General features: G+C 49.8%; 6 protein-coding genes across 6 annotated transcripts; 4 read left to right on the top strand and 2 right to left on the bottom strand.

Moving 5' to 3' along the window:
- Window positions 1–83: 83 nt before the first annotated feature.
- pdeA (3',5'-cyclic-nucleotide phosphodiesterase PDE1) lies at window positions 84–2,318 on the bottom strand. The gene is made up of 2 exons (XM_025681279.1): window positions 2,180–2,318; window positions 84–1,942 (listed from the first exon to the last, which is right to left on the bottom strand). The coding sequence occupies exons 1-2, from the start codon at window positions 2,276–2,278 to the stop codon at window positions 458–460; spliced, it is 1,584 nt and encodes a 527-aa protein (XP_025538297.1). The 5' UTR covers window positions 2,279–2,318; the 3' UTR covers window positions 84–457.
- A 100-nt stretch (window positions 2,319–2,418) lies between these two features.
- On the top strand, window positions 2,419–2,982 carry BO79DRAFT_269324 (uncharacterized protein). The gene is made up of 2 exons (XM_025687186.1): window positions 2,419–2,690; window positions 2,762–2,982. Exons 1-2 carry the CDS (start codon window positions 2,567–2,569, stop codon window positions 2,950–2,952), a joined length of 315 nt encoding a protein of 104 aa, XP_025538296.1. The 5' UTR covers window positions 2,419–2,566; the 3' UTR covers window positions 2,953–2,982.
- A 1,194-nt stretch (window positions 2,983–4,176) lies between these two features.
- BO79DRAFT_31081 (SSH4 family protein) lies at window positions 4,177–6,189 on the bottom strand. The gene is made up of 3 exons (XM_025689055.1): window positions 5,648–6,189; window positions 5,244–5,549; window positions 4,177–5,168 (listed from the first exon to the last, which is right to left on the bottom strand). The coding sequence occupies exons 1-3, from the start codon at window positions 6,084–6,086 to the stop codon at window positions 4,405–4,407; spliced, it is 1,509 nt and encodes a 502-aa protein (XP_025538295.1). The 5' UTR covers window positions 6,087–6,189; the 3' UTR covers window positions 4,177–4,404.
- Window positions 6,190–6,889: 700 nt separating this feature from the next.
- On the top strand, window positions 6,890–8,842 carry BO79DRAFT_209845 (aminopeptidase P family protein). Its single transcript, XM_025682683.1, has 2 exons — window positions 6,890–7,117; window positions 7,231–8,842. Exons 1-2 carry the CDS (start codon window positions 7,024–7,026, stop codon window positions 8,595–8,597), a joined length of 1,461 nt encoding a protein of 486 aa, XP_025538294.1. The 5' UTR covers window positions 6,890–7,023; the 3' UTR covers window positions 8,598–8,842.
- A 3,220-nt stretch (window positions 8,843–12,062) lies between these two features.
- BO79DRAFT_238653 (uncharacterized protein) lies at window positions 12,063–12,986 on the top strand (the record flags this gene model as incomplete). The annotated part of the gene is made up of 3 exons (XM_025684833.1): window positions 12,063–12,624; window positions 12,754–12,778; window positions 12,813–12,986. Exons 1-3 carry the CDS (start codon window positions 12,299–12,301, stop codon window positions 12,984–12,986), a joined length of 525 nt encoding a protein of 174 aa, XP_025538293.1. The 5' UTR covers window positions 12,063–12,298.
- Window positions 12,987–13,826: 840 nt separating this feature from the next.
- BO79DRAFT_288546 (J domain-containing protein) lies at window positions 13,827–16,869 on the top strand. Its single transcript, XM_025688697.1, has 6 exons — window positions 13,827–14,061; window positions 14,119–14,203; window positions 14,290–14,516; window positions 14,600–15,257; window positions 15,318–16,259; window positions 16,330–16,869. The coding sequence occupies exons 1-6, from the start codon at window positions 14,032–14,034 to the stop codon at window positions 16,488–16,490; spliced, it is 2,103 nt and encodes a 700-aa protein (XP_025538292.1). The 5' UTR covers window positions 13,827–14,031; the 3' UTR covers window positions 16,491–16,869.
- Window positions 16,870–17,867: the final 998 nt, after the last annotated feature.

The raw sequence follows: 17,867 nt of genomic DNA, 5'->3' as shown, positions 1-17,867 counted from the left end.
TCCGGGATTATTTACTGGTACTTTGTTACGGTGCTTATGACTGTCTTGTGGTCACTCTAAATAACCATGCCATAGTGACCAGGGGTTAATAATTCTGATTCTAATGACAATATGTTCGATTGCACCGGTGGTATCTGCTAAATCACATGATGCAATAGCAAAAGGGTAAACGAGAGATAAATCTGCTCACAAAAGCCGCGCCAAAAGATAGAACAAGAGAAGTAGGATAGAACATATAGGAATGGAAAAGTAAGGGAAAGATGCACTAAGGATCATCATTGCAGACAAGGCCCCCAGATGAGAACTGGATTCATATGACATGGTCCACAGTCATGTATAGATATAGCCCGTTGATATGTTCCCCTCTATTGCATGGTTCCGTGTCACAAGAAGTAAGGAGCACCGGACATGTTCGGTGCAAGGCAGACAAGCCATGATGGACTTGCGGTAACCGACATCAGATTAAGACGCTCTCGCCACGTGTGGGAACTCGAAACTCGCATCCTAGTCCAGCAGCTTGTCCCTGGGCTTTAAGTTCTTGCAGGATCCGCTCCTGAGGAGGTGGGCCATCATTCATATCGTCCTTGATATGTATGATATAGACTAGTAGTCCGGTCAGAGGTGGTTCTGGCCACTGGAGCACCGTGAGAGGGTCTGAACTTTCTGCCAGCGACACATCCATACCAACTTCACTCGGAGCGTGGGAAACGGCTGGGCTTCCTTCCATGTTTTCGTCAATGTCTTCTACAGCAACTCTGGCACGCGTATGGCGACGTGACGTCCTGGCCGATCCCCGACGAGAGCCTCCTCCACTTTTCTCGCCAGCGAGAGCAGCCTTCTTTGACTTGGGACTGAGAGCTGGATCGCCGGCTGCCTCGGGGGCACTCGCACGTTTGCGTTTTCTTATCGAAAACGAATCTGGGTATTTCAATTCTGTAACCTTCTGTGCCAATACAATCAATTCATCGATCAAGTGACGGGGGCACAAATGGCCGTATAAGGAGGCGTCGTCAACATCATCGTTATAGGAGCATTCAATGAAGATCGCTCGCAGTTGAGAGGCAACGATCTTCGGTGCTGCTGCTTCCCACACGCGTCTATTGCGCGGATTCATTGAGATCGAGTCAGGTTCAACGTCGCCGAAGATGATCACTTCTCGCTTTGTCGTAGGCTCACGGATGAAGAAAGCTGACGACTCCACGGTGGCCCAGCCATCCTTGCCGGGTACGCGATAGCCTGGCGAACGTGCTCCGGAAAAGTAGCCGGTCTCTGGCTCGTCGAATGACATCGAATAGGCCCTTGGGTTCAACCTCATTGGGTCAACACCAAAAGGGGCGCTGCTCATCCGGCGTTGAATGTCATTGTCGACGCTAGATCTCTGCCTGCAACACCCGTGACTGATAGCCAGGCATTTTGCCAACAAGCCCTCGCAGACTCGCGTATAGCCTTTTTCATCACCACGCCCCATCATGGGGTTTCCGCCCTCCATTAGTCGTTGGTAGGTAACAAGGCCAGCACCGCCATCCTCATCAGAGAGGTTTGGCCAAATCACATCGTTAAACACGTGAGTCTTAATAGCAGCAACCACCGAAGGCAGGGCGGCCAACGTTTTCGCGCCACTTCCAGCCTCCAGAACTGGAGTGTTGATGGCAAACGCTGACAGGTGGTCTAGATGAGGATGTGTGATGCAGACAGCGCCGATAATATGCCGGAAAACATGGGCTGCATTTGCTGGTACATTGTTATGTGGCAGTTCGAGCCCAGCAAATGGCCCCTGATCCGACGACTTTTGGTTATTATCACATGGTTCCAAAGTGTCGATGATGCCACATAGAAGGGTGCCCGCATCAACAGCTACGATCGAGTTTGCGGACCATTTGGTGGATGTGGATCGGACCAGAAGTCCAGTGACTCTATCCTCACGGGGACCTCCTGTCGGACCCTTTCAAGGGAAGCGTTAGTGGTCGACCTTGAATGCGAAACTCGCCAGCGATGAAATGGGTTGAGGTGTAGTGAGAGTTCGAGAACATGGCGCGGGGAGAAGTGTGAGAAATGGCGCATCGATGCTAGTGATCGGACTCGCCAGTAGGCAGACTTTCAGGGTTCGCAATCATGTGTGTAAAGAACAACGTCATGGCCACACGGGACTGACAAACACAGCATGTGAGACAAAACTTACCAGCACGATTATCTGCAGACTTGGAGGACCGGGTCCATCTCCTTGGCCAGCTGCTTCTGAAGGGTTTGCGCCTACAAAAGGCAATTCAGACTCTTGCATTTTGAGTGTGAAGATGGCTCAAGGCAAAAGTCGCCAGGGCATCAATTGAACCAGCAATCGATGGGATGTGTTGGACTCCCAGTAAAATAGCCCTTCCGGACGAACTCTAGCCCTTTTTCAGAGAACCACTTGGGGTAGCGGCCGGACCTTGTGTGGATACCCCAAGGATCTGGGCCAGGCGATCCTTACGCTTTTTATCGGAATGAAGCTATAAAGCAGTTCCCACAAACTAGAAACTATCGCCGTTGTTGCACTGCGTATCTGGTCGGAGAATAAGCAAGGGCCAAAATGCATATACTCCACCTAGGGCGGCTGAGCGCAGATATTGAATGCACACCACCCTCGCTTGATTGTGCAGATGTGGCTGTGGGCGGCTGTAACTTCCTCGATTTAGTGTACGTCAAGTCGAGAGGTGTGGTGAGGATGAGGTGAAGAAACTTTCCCCGTTCTTCTTGGAGAGCTGCGTGATGCTTTTCAACCTAGATAGCGGTCAGGCTGGCAGCCAGGCCTATGCGACAAAAGGTTCCAAACCCCCAGCGCGTCCACTGTTGGGGGCGGCACTTCCCCGTGAATCTGGGGCAAAACTGCGTCGCACCAGGCCAGTTAGCGCACCAGTTGTTGGCGGTCACTTGCTCGCCACTGGGCACCTGCAGCACGCTAACGGCCGGGGCTGAACAGATGATTCAGTGGCTGGAGGGGGAAGTCGGAAATCACCGTTGGCGGCAAAAGCAAAATTGAGCGAGCTTGTTTAGGAGCCAATGAGTGATAAGAGGTATTGTTTAAAGTGAGAGAAGTAACTGTCATACGAATGACTCGTGTGAAGTCAATATATTGGTGACTGTTGTTGCTTCAAAACTGCTGAGTGATTCAACTTGGAGAAGATAAAGTTAATGGGAGGCAATGTCCGACCGAGAAAAGCAGCAGGGAAGGTGAGCCATTGCAGTACGAGGACCAGCCAAGGGACAAGGGAGGAACAGAAACTCTATCATATGCGTTGAGAGAAGATAACCAGCAAAGTCAGTCGAATCAGTCTATGGAAGATCAAGGACGAAGAGAATCGTGCGATGCAGTGCCGGTGGACGTCGTCTAGTGGGTATTTGGAGATGCATATCTTGCGTGCGAACGGAGAAATGCAATGTGGAGGATGAAAAAGGATGGAATATGATGATGGAAGAGAAAGATTGGGGGAGGGAGGTTGAGCAGAGAGTAGTCACTGACTGGCACTGATCGATGACGCGCTGGTTGCGGAAGGAGCAACAGAGGGACTGAGAAAGAGCCTTGTTCCCGGAAATAATCCCAGCGCTGAATATCACTGGATAATTATAGATACAGTTAGTACATAGTACTTAGATTGATAGCGTTAATAATGATCACATTTATTGGGTCGAACATGTGGGGGAATGGAGCAATGGATGGACCGGTTCTACAAACTACGATCTTCTGGCTACTAATTTGATTATTATACGCCGTGCTACTACCTGATTGCCAATTATTCTTGATGCAAAATAGTGGATTGCCGCTGGTTATACAGCGGCGTAAGAGGCAGATGACCACTCGATTGCTACACATACACAAGAAGATACAGGGAAGCGCAGACAAGGAATGATATAAATAGCCACTGTATGTGTTCAGCCATGAAAAATGGTACTCCTAGACAAACACCGCAATAAATCCACCCAGTTCAATAGCACCGATTTTTGACACGAATTGCGCAAGGAAACAAGGTAATCATTGGAACAGCATTGTTCTCTCGTCCGGTCGGTCCGTCAAGGCCGAGAAGACCCTTGGCCAACCGCCTCAACTCGAAGGGAACGTGAGCTTTACGGGATTCGGCCCTGCAAGGTGCCCACGACCTCAACCGGGACAATTGTTCCAAATGACAAATGAAGACAGAAACGACCAGACCCTATATACGTAAAATTCATCATTGCCACGTCTAGCGGCGTAACCGTGAAACCTAACCCGTAGAATCCCGCCCGTGGAACGCCGACCGTGGCCGCTAAAATCAGGGTACAGTAGTAGAAATAAAACCAGTGGCTGAAACATGCCGTATACACATCAAAGAGACGCTGCGCCAATGACTGATGGATAAACGATAACAATATATGCGGGACCTCGGTCGCCTTTCAAGGAGTCTCGTTGGGATGCGTGCCGTGACCGTCGCGGTTGCCAACAGCAGCGTCGTAGCTAGGTATCGGAGGCTGTTCGTCAGAGTGCAGGTCTTCGCTGCCTCTCCGACTGCCGTCCGGACTGGAATACTCGGGAGGTGGGACTTGGTCGAGATCGTCTGTATGCAACAAGGGAACTTGCTCACCATCGACGACGTTGGTTCGACTGGATCCTTCGCCAACGTCCTCGTTCGACGGGATGTGGGCAAGCTGAGCCAAAGAAATGTCGGTGGGTGACCGCACAGGGCCGGGACTGGCAGATGGCGCAACACGGACAGTCGAACTGGTGCGTGCATTATTGGCATCCTGGTAAACCCGTTGGGAAATCTGAGCTGCACTCTCCCGACCCGACTCTAGTAGGATACTGCCTTGCTCGCTGCCGTAAGGCGGAGGCGGAGCCAGGCTACCAGTCATAGGGGCCAGTCCCCATTTCTTGACGTTGGCCTCGATGAACACGAAACCCATCTGACCGAAGTTCACATGGACAGAGCAAGGCCCATTGGCTCCAACAGTGGGGAAGAAGTTTTGCGCTTTATGACCGTGAACGACGTCCTCCAGCTTCTTGCCATTGCGAGTGAAGAAGATCGTACCCGAGCGAGGTCGATACCCTACGCCGATCACATCACCTTGCAGAAGGTGAGGACCATATGGCGTTGGTGCAAACGGCTGGTTGTGCCTCCTATGGCCCGTGGACTGGTATGCGACCGAAGTCTTGTGGAAGCCTGACATCATAAGCAACAAATTAGCGACCGTCGGATGACCAGTATCTCCCCCCAACGAGACACCCAAAGACGCACCTGGTAATTTGAACAAGGGGTACGGTTTCGTAGTCATCCCAATACTGATAAGAGTATTATCAGGTTTGTCGTAGATCTTAGCCTCCCAGTAATAGACGTCATTTTGTTTCGGAACAGGCAAATTGGTCTGGACGCTGCATTCCGAGTCGTAGAACTCGATTTCCGTACGGCCTTCAACAAAGCAATTGGCGATTTCCAGCTCTGGTTGGAATTCCCAAGCCGATACTCCTTTTTCTTGTATCGCGAGGAATTGAGAGAGCGATATGTCGGTTTGTACAGACTCGGGCGGATTGGCTTCGATGAAGGCTGTAGTTGTATTAGCGACAAATGCACATACGTCATGCTTGACTGGACCCCATGGTCGTCGCTCGCCCAAGAGAATGGACCAAGAACCGGTGACTTACCCTTCGCTCTCATATACTCCGATCGCGTGAGATCATCCATCGTCTCCAAGGCTTCCGCCTCCTCGCGCGCAAACGCTTGTTCATCGTCGAATTCACCCGGTCGGCCGATGCGATCGAGAATGATTCTACCACGCTGAGTGTATTTGAAGAAAAAGAAGACGGCGAGTACAAGCACTGCAACGGCAGCGGACCCAAAGGCAGAGAGGACGCCTATCAGGATACCCTTGCCGGTAGAACCCGACGAGTTGCCACTGACGCTAACTAGACCGCCATTGCCTTCTGACATGGACAACAAGACTTGCTCGATGTTGGAGGCGACTAACTTGGGATCGGTCGGAGGGGGTTCAGGAGCAGCGGTGGGATTGATTCCAAGGGACGTGGCAAGAGTCGAGGGAGCATCAAAGAGAGCACCGGGCCCCGATGCCTCAGATCCCCGCATCGTTCATTGACTGGTTGGAGATGTTGCGTCGACACGGACTCGCTGGCGGAGAGATGGTAACGCTAAGCTGAATGTTATGAGATAAGGAGGGAAAGCGACGCTAGGGAAATAGCGGGTAGATGAAAGGCGTAGGGGAAGGGAAGGAATGAGAGATGGGAAAGTCGCAGAGGAGTGGGAAAGAGATGAGGAGCGATGATGAGGGAGTTTCAAACGGGGAGAGTTGGAGGTCGGGACCAAGAAACCAGAAGCAGAAGCCCAGGTCGAGAGAGAGACTGAGAGAGAGAGAGAGGCGCATGTGGGGGGCGAAAAGGCAGCGACGCTTCCGGGCGATGCGCTCGATGCTTCCGGATGACAGCACTCAAGGCATATTGTGAACTCCTGAAGGAGATACAGAAATTAGATGGGCCACGTTTGAGATCAAATACACTCCTACATATGTCTGCTGGCCAACTAAGTTGTCCCCTCCAAATAACTGTCCATGCAAGGTCCCAAGCAGTCCAGGGAAAAGGGATGAGGCACACTCCAAGAGTCCCTTTGGATGCCTGATCCAGGGTACTTAATCATCCGTCACTCTTCAATCATCTCACATTAAAGAACGTATCTCTTGTCTGTAAGATACTGTATGGACAGTCTGGCCAGGCCATCAGTCACACCCTATTTCTGGTATCTTAGCTGTTCCACGGCAGTAATAATACATGACCGATGGACTCCGCCGGAGACCCTGTCTAAATCCGATAGAGAGACACGCTATCGCTGGCTGTCATTCCTCTCCCCCTCTCTCTCTCCCTCCTCTCGCTTTCTAAGCGCTGTCTTATCTCCTCCAGTCCCTCTATCTCCCTTCCTGTGCCTTCATTCGGGTCCCTCACCTCTGTGACAGGCCTGTCTGTATAGGTCCTCCCTTCCCCCTTTCTGCCTGTAGACCGTGGTAAGCAACAGGATGCGTGTTTCAATCCCGCCGGAGCTTGTCTCGAGCCTTGGTGCCTGCGATATCAGCGTAACGGTGCGCGGCGAAGGGATCGATAAGTATCCAGGTATGTCTCATGTTGTGACCCCAAGATATATACTCTTCTCCTCCCTCGCCTTATCATTCTCCTCCTGCGTTAATCCTGGGACGTCCGAAGACTGACAGGGAGTCTCGGCGCAGCCAAACAACATGCGCGCAAAGTTGCAATGAAGCTGGGAGTGTCCAGCGGCCTTATCTACCTGGTTGGGAAACCAACCATCAATTGGGGCGATTCCGACCAACCACAACCCTTTCGACAGCGACGGTACTTCTACTATCTTAGTGGAGCCGATGAGCCAGACTGCTTTCTTACCTACGACATCAACAATGACTTACTGGTTCTCTATGTTCCGGACTTTGACCTGCACCGCGCAATATGGATGGGGCCCACGTTGACCACAGACGAGGCTGAACGGCGGTTTGACGTAGACAAAGTGCGCTACTATGCTTCCCTACAGAGCGATATTCAGTCGTGGGTAGAGAAATACAACCATGCCGCTCCAGTCTACATCCTTCATAGCTCTCAGCAGCCCCAATTCATTTTCCGGCAACTGAACCTAGATGATCAGCGCTTGCTGCCCGCAATGGATGCGGCGCGGGTGGTTAAAGATGATTATGAGCTTCGTATGATACGCCACGCCAACAAGATATCCGGGTTAGCCCATCGCAAAGTGCTCGAGAAAATCCACAAGATGTCCAATGAAGCCCAGATCGAAGGCCTCTTCCTCGACACCTGCGTGTCGCACGGAGCGAAGAACCAAGCATACGAAATCATTGCTGGTTCAGGACCCAACGCAGCCACCCTCCACTATGTGAAGAACAACGAGCCCCTCAAAGGACGACAGCTGGTCTGTCTGGACGCAGGTGCAGAGTGGGAGTGCTACGCAAGTGACGTGACCCGCACCTTTCCTTTGGCCGCCGATTGGCCCAGTTCATATGCCCGCGACGTCTACCAAATCGTAGAAGAGATGCAGGAGCAGTGTATCAAGCGCATTAAGCCAGGTGTGCGGTTCCGCGACTTGCAGGTGCTTGCCCACGACATAGCCATTAAGGGCTTGCAGAAGTTAGGTGTCCTCAAACCGGGCACCGTGGAGGAGATTCGCGTGTCGGGGGCGTCGGCCATTTTCTTTCCTCACGGATTGGGCCATCACGTTGGACTGGAAGTCCACGACGTATCCGAGAAGCCAATCACGGGCATGGGGCTGCCTAACAGACCTTGCAGACCTGACTTCATCCCAGCCATGAGCCAGTCAGTCCCCTTGCTCGAGGAGGGCATGGTGGTCACCATCGAGCCAGGCGTTTACTTCTCCAAGCTGGCTCTGGCAAATACCCGGAAACTGCCTCAGGCGCAGTACATCAACTTCGAGGAGGCCGAGAAATACATTCCCATTGGTGGCGTGCGGATAGAAGACGACATCCTGGTCACTCGGACAGGGTATGAGAATCTGACGACGGCGCCAAAGGGCGAGGAAATGCTGGAGATCATCCGGCGCGGGATCGACAATTAGCCGAGCCGTCATGTCAACGATTCGATTTTGCCTTGGCGGTGACAAAGAGCGACTTCTCGTTTCACAATTTCTCCATTTCCCGTCAGTGTATGACGATGATGTAGCCAGTCTAGACCCTCTTCGCATTTCTGCTTGTGTGGAGCGTTGCTGTACCACCTTCAATTACCGAGTCGCACCAAAATGGCATGATTGGTTGCTGAACGGGAATGCTCTCCATCTTCTTCATTCCCCTCAGCAGTCTCGATTCCGTCAGAGGCGTTTTCCCACCCTCCATACCTACGTAGTGTGTATCCCATTCCCATCCTCATCTCCTTTCTCCTTGGATAACCGGGAAAAGTATCTACCACACCTGTAGTACTCAGTAGGCCAGAAGCAAATCCCATCCATGATCACTTACCTAGTAGATACCTACTACCACCCATTGGTTGTCATACCTTATATCCTCAACCAAGGAACCAACCCAACCCCGAAACAACAACACGAATAAAGACCACCACATGAAACAATCTTTCCCGTCTCAGGCACACATACACAGGCACATCCTCATCTCCAATATTAGCAACAGCACGACTCAACACAACACACAAACGAAGTGTGCGTCCCATCCCATCCCGCAACTAACCGCCCCCATCCATCCACCATCCCTTCCTCCCCTCCCGAACTTCTTGTCTAGACCTAGTAGTCTTCCCTCCCAGTCTAGAAAACCCACGATCATTCCAAGCCAAGATTTCCCGCCCACAAGAAAACTCCACACACTCGGTTTTTTCTTTACGCCCCCATCGTGAATGAAAGCCACAAAAGGGGGCGGTAGATAGTAGTGTGGAGGGGTGGAGTAGGTTTGCCGTGCCCTAGGGCTTGCAAGGTACGTAGTACGTAGTAGTACTTTTTGTTATTCATGCGTGAACAACACCACCACCACCACCACTAGAAACAATAATAACAAACTGTGGTAAAAGGGGGAGGGGAGGGGAGGGGAGGGTTTGGATGGGTCACATCAGGGCTAGTTAGTTAGTTTATCGTGTTCTCCATTTGCGGGGGTTAGAAGAGAAAATGGGACTCCGACGGTAAGTAGGTAGTGTTGGAAATGGAGTCTCGGGGAAGACGGAAAGAGATGGGATGAGTTAGTACGTAGTTCCAGTGTGCCCACGTAGAAGCTGGACAGTGGACACACAGTTTGGGGGTCGGTTAGTTGGTTGGTTTAGTGCGATAGGGCTTTGTCTTTCTGTGAGTGAGTGAGAGAGAGGGAGAGGATGGTTTGTTTGCGAGTGTGAAAAACGAAGTAGATGTGATGTTTAGATGGGCCACGTTTGTTGGGACTACGTGGTAGTTGTGGTTGGGGTAGGGTAGTTATACTATAGCTTCATAGCTATAGCTATGCATATCAGTAACTTAGTAAGTGGTAGGTTCGCAGTTTGCTTCAATCCTGTCTGCCCTGCAGCTACCTACCCAACCAACCAACAATAAACAAACAACTTGAACAGGAACTCTACTCCGTGATTCAGGCATACATCCTAAGAAAGATATATGCCAGTAAAACTTTGATATCCACTACTGCAGTATATTCAGGCATGCATCTCACTAGAGAACCTGCCAGCCACGCGCTACGTAGTCGCATATCGCAAATGGTTTGTCCGGGTCCGTTCGCCAGGAACAAACAAAAAAGCACTCATGCAGCACAAAGAATAACTATCGATGCCAAAGGAGTATAGTATGGGACATGTGTCAAAGCCGGATTAGAGCCACGAAAGTCGGTCAAAGCAGAATTTTTTTGCGGCTTTTTTTCTTTTTTTGTACCGAGATCTGCAGAGATTTTTCCCTCAAATTTGCTGCCCCCAAGGTGAGTAAGTTTGTGGAGGGGGGCGAGAATTCAATGAGTTTGAGGGATATACCTTGTTAATTAGTTGAACTGGTTGGGTAGGATGTTATTGATGCGGTTTTGGCTGTGTTGAGGCATTATTTTTTATTATTGGGATTATCGAAAAGGGTGCACCCGTATAGTTAGTTGTTCCGTCCCGTCAACAATTGATCGACAAAAAGGGAAAATTGGATCTAGAATTATTGATCGATTCCCGCACAATAAAGACTACTGCTAGTACTATCTAAGTACTACTAGTAGTACCATCTATCAGCCATGCCGCTATAGATCGACGCGCGGAGTAAATAGGAAACAAAATCTGACAAGTTTGACAACTGAACCAAAAGATGCCCGATTTCCTCCGTAAGTGAAAGATGCTGCCGAAGCAGCCGGGGTAGGATGTTGTTGTCATCTCCTGACTGACTGAAGTGATTGAACACTAAACTGCCTTGGACTCGACTAATGCAAGGTAATTTTGGCGCGTCATAATACCCGCTCGGCCCGTACGGCATCCACCCCTCGCCACTCGGCCAGGCTGAAACGGCTTGAGCAAGGTGCGTGGTTGTAACTGGAGTCCTCGTGGGTTTCAAATGTGGTCCTGCAAAAAAGAAAAGAAAAGTGCGTGGATATAGATATGACTAAGAGAAAACTATGTCGATCGAGATCACATGACATCACAACTGGGGACAGCGGCATCGGAGACGGGTTTTGGTATTGTAACAGGAGTACCTTGTTTGCTCATCGCAAAGAAAATTTGGCTCATTCGGGGCCGAGAACCTCCTTCTGCATGGCGTCAGACCACTGCATTTTGGGATAATATTTGACGACATATTTTTTTTTTATTTTTTGTTATTCTTTATTCAGTTCTCTTTCGACCCTTTGTTCAACGTCTCCTGATGGTCTAATAATTCCATTTATTCCGATTAAGTTGCACCGTGGGTACTACTGACTGGGCCGCATTAAAATTCTTCTTTTGTCTCTGTTTCCTTTGCCAGGCGCACAGAACTCAATCAGAGATTTTATTTGTGTTAGGCAGCTAGGCTGAACCAGAATTTTCTCACTCATTGTGGAAGGTAGCGAATAGTTCTTACTGGTTCCATCACGATGGGAGGAGGCAAGGGAAAGAGAAAGAAAAAGGGTATAACCAAGAATAGTAGTAGACTAAGTAACTAGACTTTTTGTCGGGGAGTAGTGACTCAGGAGAACCCTAATTCGTGAAACTTCTTGTACTTACGGAGTCGCGCCCTTGTGCTCCGTAGGGCCACTAGAGATGAATTGGTGCGAGCCAAATCACTACGCAATCGCCCTTCTCCATGAGACCACATTTCACCATCGGCAAGCAGGGTTAGGTATTTCTGCTTCTAGACTGCATCAGAGTGGAGTTGGCACTCCCGACAGTAGGGGGATGCTTGGGTGGATCCCCCCGAGCCGGATGTGAAGATTTTCGTCCTGCTTTCTGTGCCTTTGTAACCTTATTGGGATGTAGTGAGTCACACCACTGCTTTCCCCGTTTCGGCAATCGTTCGGGTTGCGCCATTCTCCATCCGCCATCCACATCTATATATACGCATGTTCCCGCTTCATGATCTCCTGATCCCCCCTTGGCTTGGGTTTTTTCCTCACCTCATCTCATCCTTCCCAGGGGTGATGGTCACTCCTTCCTTTCTAATCGTCTTATTATAAAAAAAAGACCTCTTCGGACAATAGATCCCCTCTTTATAACTGGGGACTATTGTCTTGAAAAAATACCCGCTTCCCCTACTACACCTTTACGACCTACACCTCGAAAAGAACAAAAAAGTTTCAACAAGCTATATATCCTCTTTTTCGCCGGATTGGACGGAGAATGGGCCAGAGACATAATCGACGTCGCACACGACCCCGATCTCGAAACCGCAGCGTCAATCCTCTACTTCTTCCGTCCCACCCTTTCCCACGACCTGTCAATACCTGCGCTCCAGCTGTTCCCTCCGCTTTCGACTGTCCTGAAATACCCGCCCCGACCTGGCACTATGGGCATTTGCTAGGGCAGAAGCGTGATCGTGCGCTGAGGATGGAGGCTTCTACGCTGGAGGCAGAACAGTATCGTCTCTTTGGCGGTGTCCCGGGCGACGATGTTGGTCTCTGTTATCGCATGTTGGAGTACTTCGGTGGACTCGACTATATCGATTGGTGAGTTTCTTGACTCAAATTCTAGCACTGGAAGAACAATGACTAACATTTCCCTCATAGTCCACAATCCTTAAACGCACTACCTGGGTGACTTTAATCCTGCAGACGTCATTGGGCTTTCTTTTGCAGCAATCCTATAATTGTCGTCCAGGCGGTGGAAAAAATATTTTTCAACAAAACCTAAAAAGGGAAACGAAGGCATATCCAAATGGCACGCAATACTCAACCGATCGCCAACGGGCCCCATCCCGACATTATCGAAAATCAAAATCCGACATCAGCGAAACCAGAACAATACCAGCTCTCGAAATAAATGCGCGAGAACCAGTTTTCAATGGAGGACCCAAGTCAATGACTTGTAGCAATGAAGATCTCCTCTACCTGTGAGAAGGGAGAGGCGCGATTGGATTGGTCTTTTGAAAGGCTTGGCCATGTGAACGCTGGCATGGAGGAAACCGGCACGCTTGCAACGTCGAGATCAGAGGGTCTGCCATGGCGAGGGCTTAGTCGCTTTCGTGGGTCGAGTTCGTGCCCGACCCAGTCTCCGGTCATTTTGGCGCTTGAATTCCCTGCGAAGCGGGTAAGTGACTCACATTGTGCGGATTTCTTTTTGCATTTCCGTCTGTCTAGCGTGTAGGGGACCCCCGTTCCCACGCTAATACCCAGAGCTGGCTCTGATGCTCGAAATTTATGAGGAAACGAAAATTACCAAAAAGTTTGGGATGGCGTTAAAAGTTGTCCATTCCTGGGATACACAAAAAAGACGGATACCAGTTTTATGATGAAATGAAGCTTGGATGTGACATGCTTGTATACCTAAACCCGGAGATTTTCCTGTATCCTAGTAGATAGACCTGAGCGCTGTACAGTATCAGTATGTACGGCCTGACATTAGTCAAAAGGATGTCACCATGATAATTCATTCATACAACAGAGCATTCAAGTGAAAATGTACTCATCGCAATAGAGTCATCGACGAACTAGTCACGCCTTACGGAGGACTAGTTAGCTAAAAGTCAAAAGTAGTCCCAAAACTAAGCACATGACCCTGAAAGCCTGAATAATTGGGACCAAGCCACCAATCCCATTAAAGCAGGCGGTGTAGCCCCCTACGGCCCCGTAAAGGACACGGTCGATCACAAGGTACAGCCGACGCCGATGCGGATAATCCCATCTTGTCGACAGTTACTCCGGCCTGCTCTCTCACCTTCCCTCCACCTTCCACACTCTTTTGTCACGCCTGACAGAGGGATAATGCTCCTCTATTATACTACTTGAATCCTATACTAATTGTCTTGATCTGCTGGACATATCTGTCACGCAGCTTACTCAGTGTCCGGGAGACACTCTTTTTGTTCCAGTCCTGCCCGCTGCGGGCGACCGTGTCCATTGTGAAATTGCTTCACCATGTCTACCGACTACAATTACGATGACAAGGTCAGTCGCCTTTTGGATCGGAAGCCAATGAAAAACACGAACTGACTTTTTCACCAGGGACAATTCTTCCCGTTCTTTGTCCTGACCCTCACCAGTCTTGTCACACTCCCTCTCACATATAACCTTCTCCGGCCGAGCAAGGGTTCGTACCAGCCTTATACCCTCTAGAGACTCGCAGGTTTCCACCGACCGGTTGTGATTGGTACTAATTCTCCCATTTTGCTGCAGGTCTCGAAAACACCGCTCCCCGGATAAAGTCCGAGTTCAAGCCAGAACATGCAGAGCTTATTGAGGCGCAGAAGCGCAAACGCCTGCGCAAAGAGCGCCGCATTAAGCGCATAATCACCGTTGTCGTGGGTTACGCTGTCATGGTGTGGATGGCCTACCTGATCGTCGTCACCGCGAGGACGGTGCCCAAAGTTTGGGATCCTTATGACATTCTGGGTGTTTCAAGGGTGAGCATTCAATCTGTCCACCTGGCGTTTTGGTCGCCTCCACCAATAGGTTACGTAGCAGTACTAATTATGGCGATTTTCAGAGCGCTGATGAGAAAGCCATCTCGAGACACTACAAGCGCCTTTCACTTATCTACCATCCTGACAAGATTCGGCCGGACCCCGCAAAGAATGAGACTATTGAGATGCTCAACGAACGTTTCGTTGAGCTTACCAAGGCATACAAGGCGCTCACCGACGAGGAAATCCGCAACAACTACATCCAGTATGGCCACCCTGATGGCAAGCAGAGCATGAGCATCGGTATCGCTCTGCCCACGTTCATCGTTTCGGAGGGTAACTCCAAGTACACTCTGCTGGTCTACGGTGCACTGCTTGGTGTTTTGTTGCCCTACATTGTCGGAAAATGGTGGTATGGCTCCCAGCGCTACACTAAGGAACGGGTTCTTGTCGCAAGTGCCGGAAACATCTTCCGCGAATACAAAGAGGATATCACCGATGGCGGCATCGTCAACGCCCTGTCCTCCGGCGCAGAGTTCAAGGAAATGCTTCAGGGACCTAAAACGGATGCTGGACTTGCCAAGCTCGAGAAGAAGGTTCTGGCTGAGGATTCCACTTTCCTGTCGCCCGAGGATCGCGAGATCATCAAGGGTTTGGACGAATCTAGCAGACGCAAGGCTCTGGCATTGCTGTGGGCTTACCTCGGCCGCGTTGACCTGGAAGACACTACACTTAACGGAGGTACGTGAATTTGCATCCAATGCGTCTCTTTAGAATCGGCTAACACTGATGTACCTACAGAAAAGTACGAAGCTGCACCGATCGCTCTGTCGCTGAATGAAGCTTTCACAGCCATCGCTCTGGCATTCGGTAACGTCCGACCCATCCTGGGTTCTTTCCGGACCTCCCAGCATCTCATCCAAGCTGTTGCGCCTGGCTCGTCCCCTCTCCTGCAGCTCCCCCACTTCACCGAGGAAGTCGTCAAGTCTGTTGAAGGCGCCGACGCAAAGGAACACTTCACCGTCCAGAAGTTCATGAGCATCCCCGAAGACAAGCGTCGCAGCCTCACTGTCGGTGCCGGCCTCATGTCCGAGAAGCAGTACACCTCCGCCGTTACCGTTGCCAAGCAGCTCCCCGTTCTCGAAGTCTCCCGTGCCTTCTTCAAGGTCATGGGCGAAAAGGTCATCACTCCTAGCAGTCTCGTCCAACTGGTCGTCAAGGCCCGCTTCATCCCTCCTGGATACAGCGGAGACGTCCCGCCAGTCAACCCCACCGACCTCGAAGACATCGACCCCGACGAAGATGACCTCGACGCCATAATGGGCCGCAAACCCGCCAAGAACAAGACCACCAAGCTCGTCAACGGCGTCAAGGTCGAAGAGAAGGTCGAATCCATCCAGCCTCCCCTCGCTCACGCCCCCTACCTGGCCCGCGACCACTCGCCGCGGTGGCACATCTTCCTGGCCGACGCCAAGCAAGGCAAGATGGCCGTTCCTCCCTTCACTTTCACCACCTTCGATAAGCCCCTCTTCGACGCCGACGGCAAGCCCACTTTCAACGTCCAGACTCTCAAGATGCAGTTCCAGGCTCCTCCCCAAGTCGGTGACTTTACTTTCGTCATGAACATGCTCTGTGATAGCTACCTGGGTCTCGATACCAAGATGGAAATCACCCTTCACATTGACGACCCGGCCAAGGCGGCCGCTTTGGATGAGGAGGATGATATCAGTGAACCTGACGAGGGTAAGCCACCCCATTAAACCTTTAGTCTCACAAATAGATCATCCTATACTAACCACGAAATAAACTACAGACTCAATAGCCGGCCAAATGCAAGCCCTCAAGACCGGCCAACCACCCAAGAAGAAGACCAAGAAGCCCTCTGACGACTCCAGCGACGATGACGAAAGTGACACCGACGGAGATGCAGGAGATACCAGCGACACGAACACAGAGACCGATGTTGATGACTAAAGCAGATAAGTGTGGATTTAAGTAGAGAAGAGAGAAGAGAAAGAGAAAAAAAAGAAAGAATAAAACCAAACTCATTTTATTACGGGATACTTACTACTTCTACCACTACTTCTACCACTACTAACTATACTACGGGAGTTTTCATTTTCCTTTTCTTTTATTTTTTTTCTTCATTAGCTACTACATCCAAGGAATCATTGTTAATCCGTGGTGATTTGTGTATCTCATCATTTGGATGGAGTACTTTTGCAATTTTTGCATTTGCATCATGTTGTTGTTGTTGTTGCTGTTGCTGTTGCTGCTTGTGTTATCATCTTATATAACTTACATACCATGCCATACCATACCATACCATAGCATATTCGCAATGAAAGCAGGGGATATTTTCATATTTGAAATCTCAATTTTTGTCTTGTAGTATCATTCTTCTCTTCATACATTTATAATTTCATGGTAATTAGTACTTACTATGCTTGTTCTTCCCCTACTAGTTATTTGATTAATAGTTGGGCAGTTTAAGTTGTATTTCATAAGGGTAAATACTTAGTTGTGATAAACTACGGTGGAAACGATGTGCTTGTAATTAAATACTAGTAATATTCCTTATTCAGTCTGCTATTCGTGTTTTGTCTTTGGTTGCAGTGTGTTGTTCTTTGTTGTGTTATTTACTATTTTACTATCAAATGAATCCTTCAAATGTAGTGGTGGGGCAATTGCATAGCGTGATTGTGTGGCTTGCATACTGGCTTGGCATCTTCTTCATATGAGGCTACAGTATGTAGTAGATAGCGGACGAGTCAGCAACCTCCTCGCCTTAGATAAAGTAGCACACTAGTACGAGGCCCCTTGCTTAGTTTTTGCTGACTGAAATTAGTAGAAGTCATTTGCTGTACTGGTTAGCTCTTAAGGGGCGGTGTGGTGTTAAGGGATGATTTGTTTTATTGTTTGTTCGATTCATTCATTGTACGCGCATCGCTGCCGAATCACAATCTAACCTTGAGGAGTTGTTCTCTTTTCCTATTGATGCATCATGCATGTTGTATATGTATGTATGGTGTAGTAAACTGCTCGCTTATCACTTCTTTGTTCTGTTCTGTTCTGTTCTGTTCTGTTCTGGGATATCTGGGAAGAGAGAAAAGAAAAGTGACCAGAAACGAGAAAAAAGGAAGGAAGAAGATAAGAAGTGCGAGTAGAGTAAAAAGAGTCGGTGTATCAAGTCCGAGAGAGACTATGAAGTGAAGTAAAGGCCTACATAGGCCCGTATCTAGTAGTAGTAACGAACGCATGAGTCGAGGAAGGTCAAGGAACAACCCCTCAACGCCTGTGACCTTGCCTGCTTGTACATGTCAGTGAATCATCCTGTCTCGGCTAGCTTGA

The sequence above is a fragment of the Aspergillus costaricaensis genome, assembly GCF_003184835.1.
Source record: "Aspergillus costaricaensis CBS 115574 unplaced genomic scaffold BO79scaffold_21, whole genome shotgun sequence".
Lineage (NCBI taxonomy): Eukaryota > Fungi > Ascomycota > Eurotiomycetes > Eurotiales > Aspergillaceae > Aspergillus > Aspergillus costaricensis.
The sequence above is the reverse complement of the archived record's forward strand: the minus strand, read 5'-3'. Positions and strand labels throughout refer to the sequence as shown.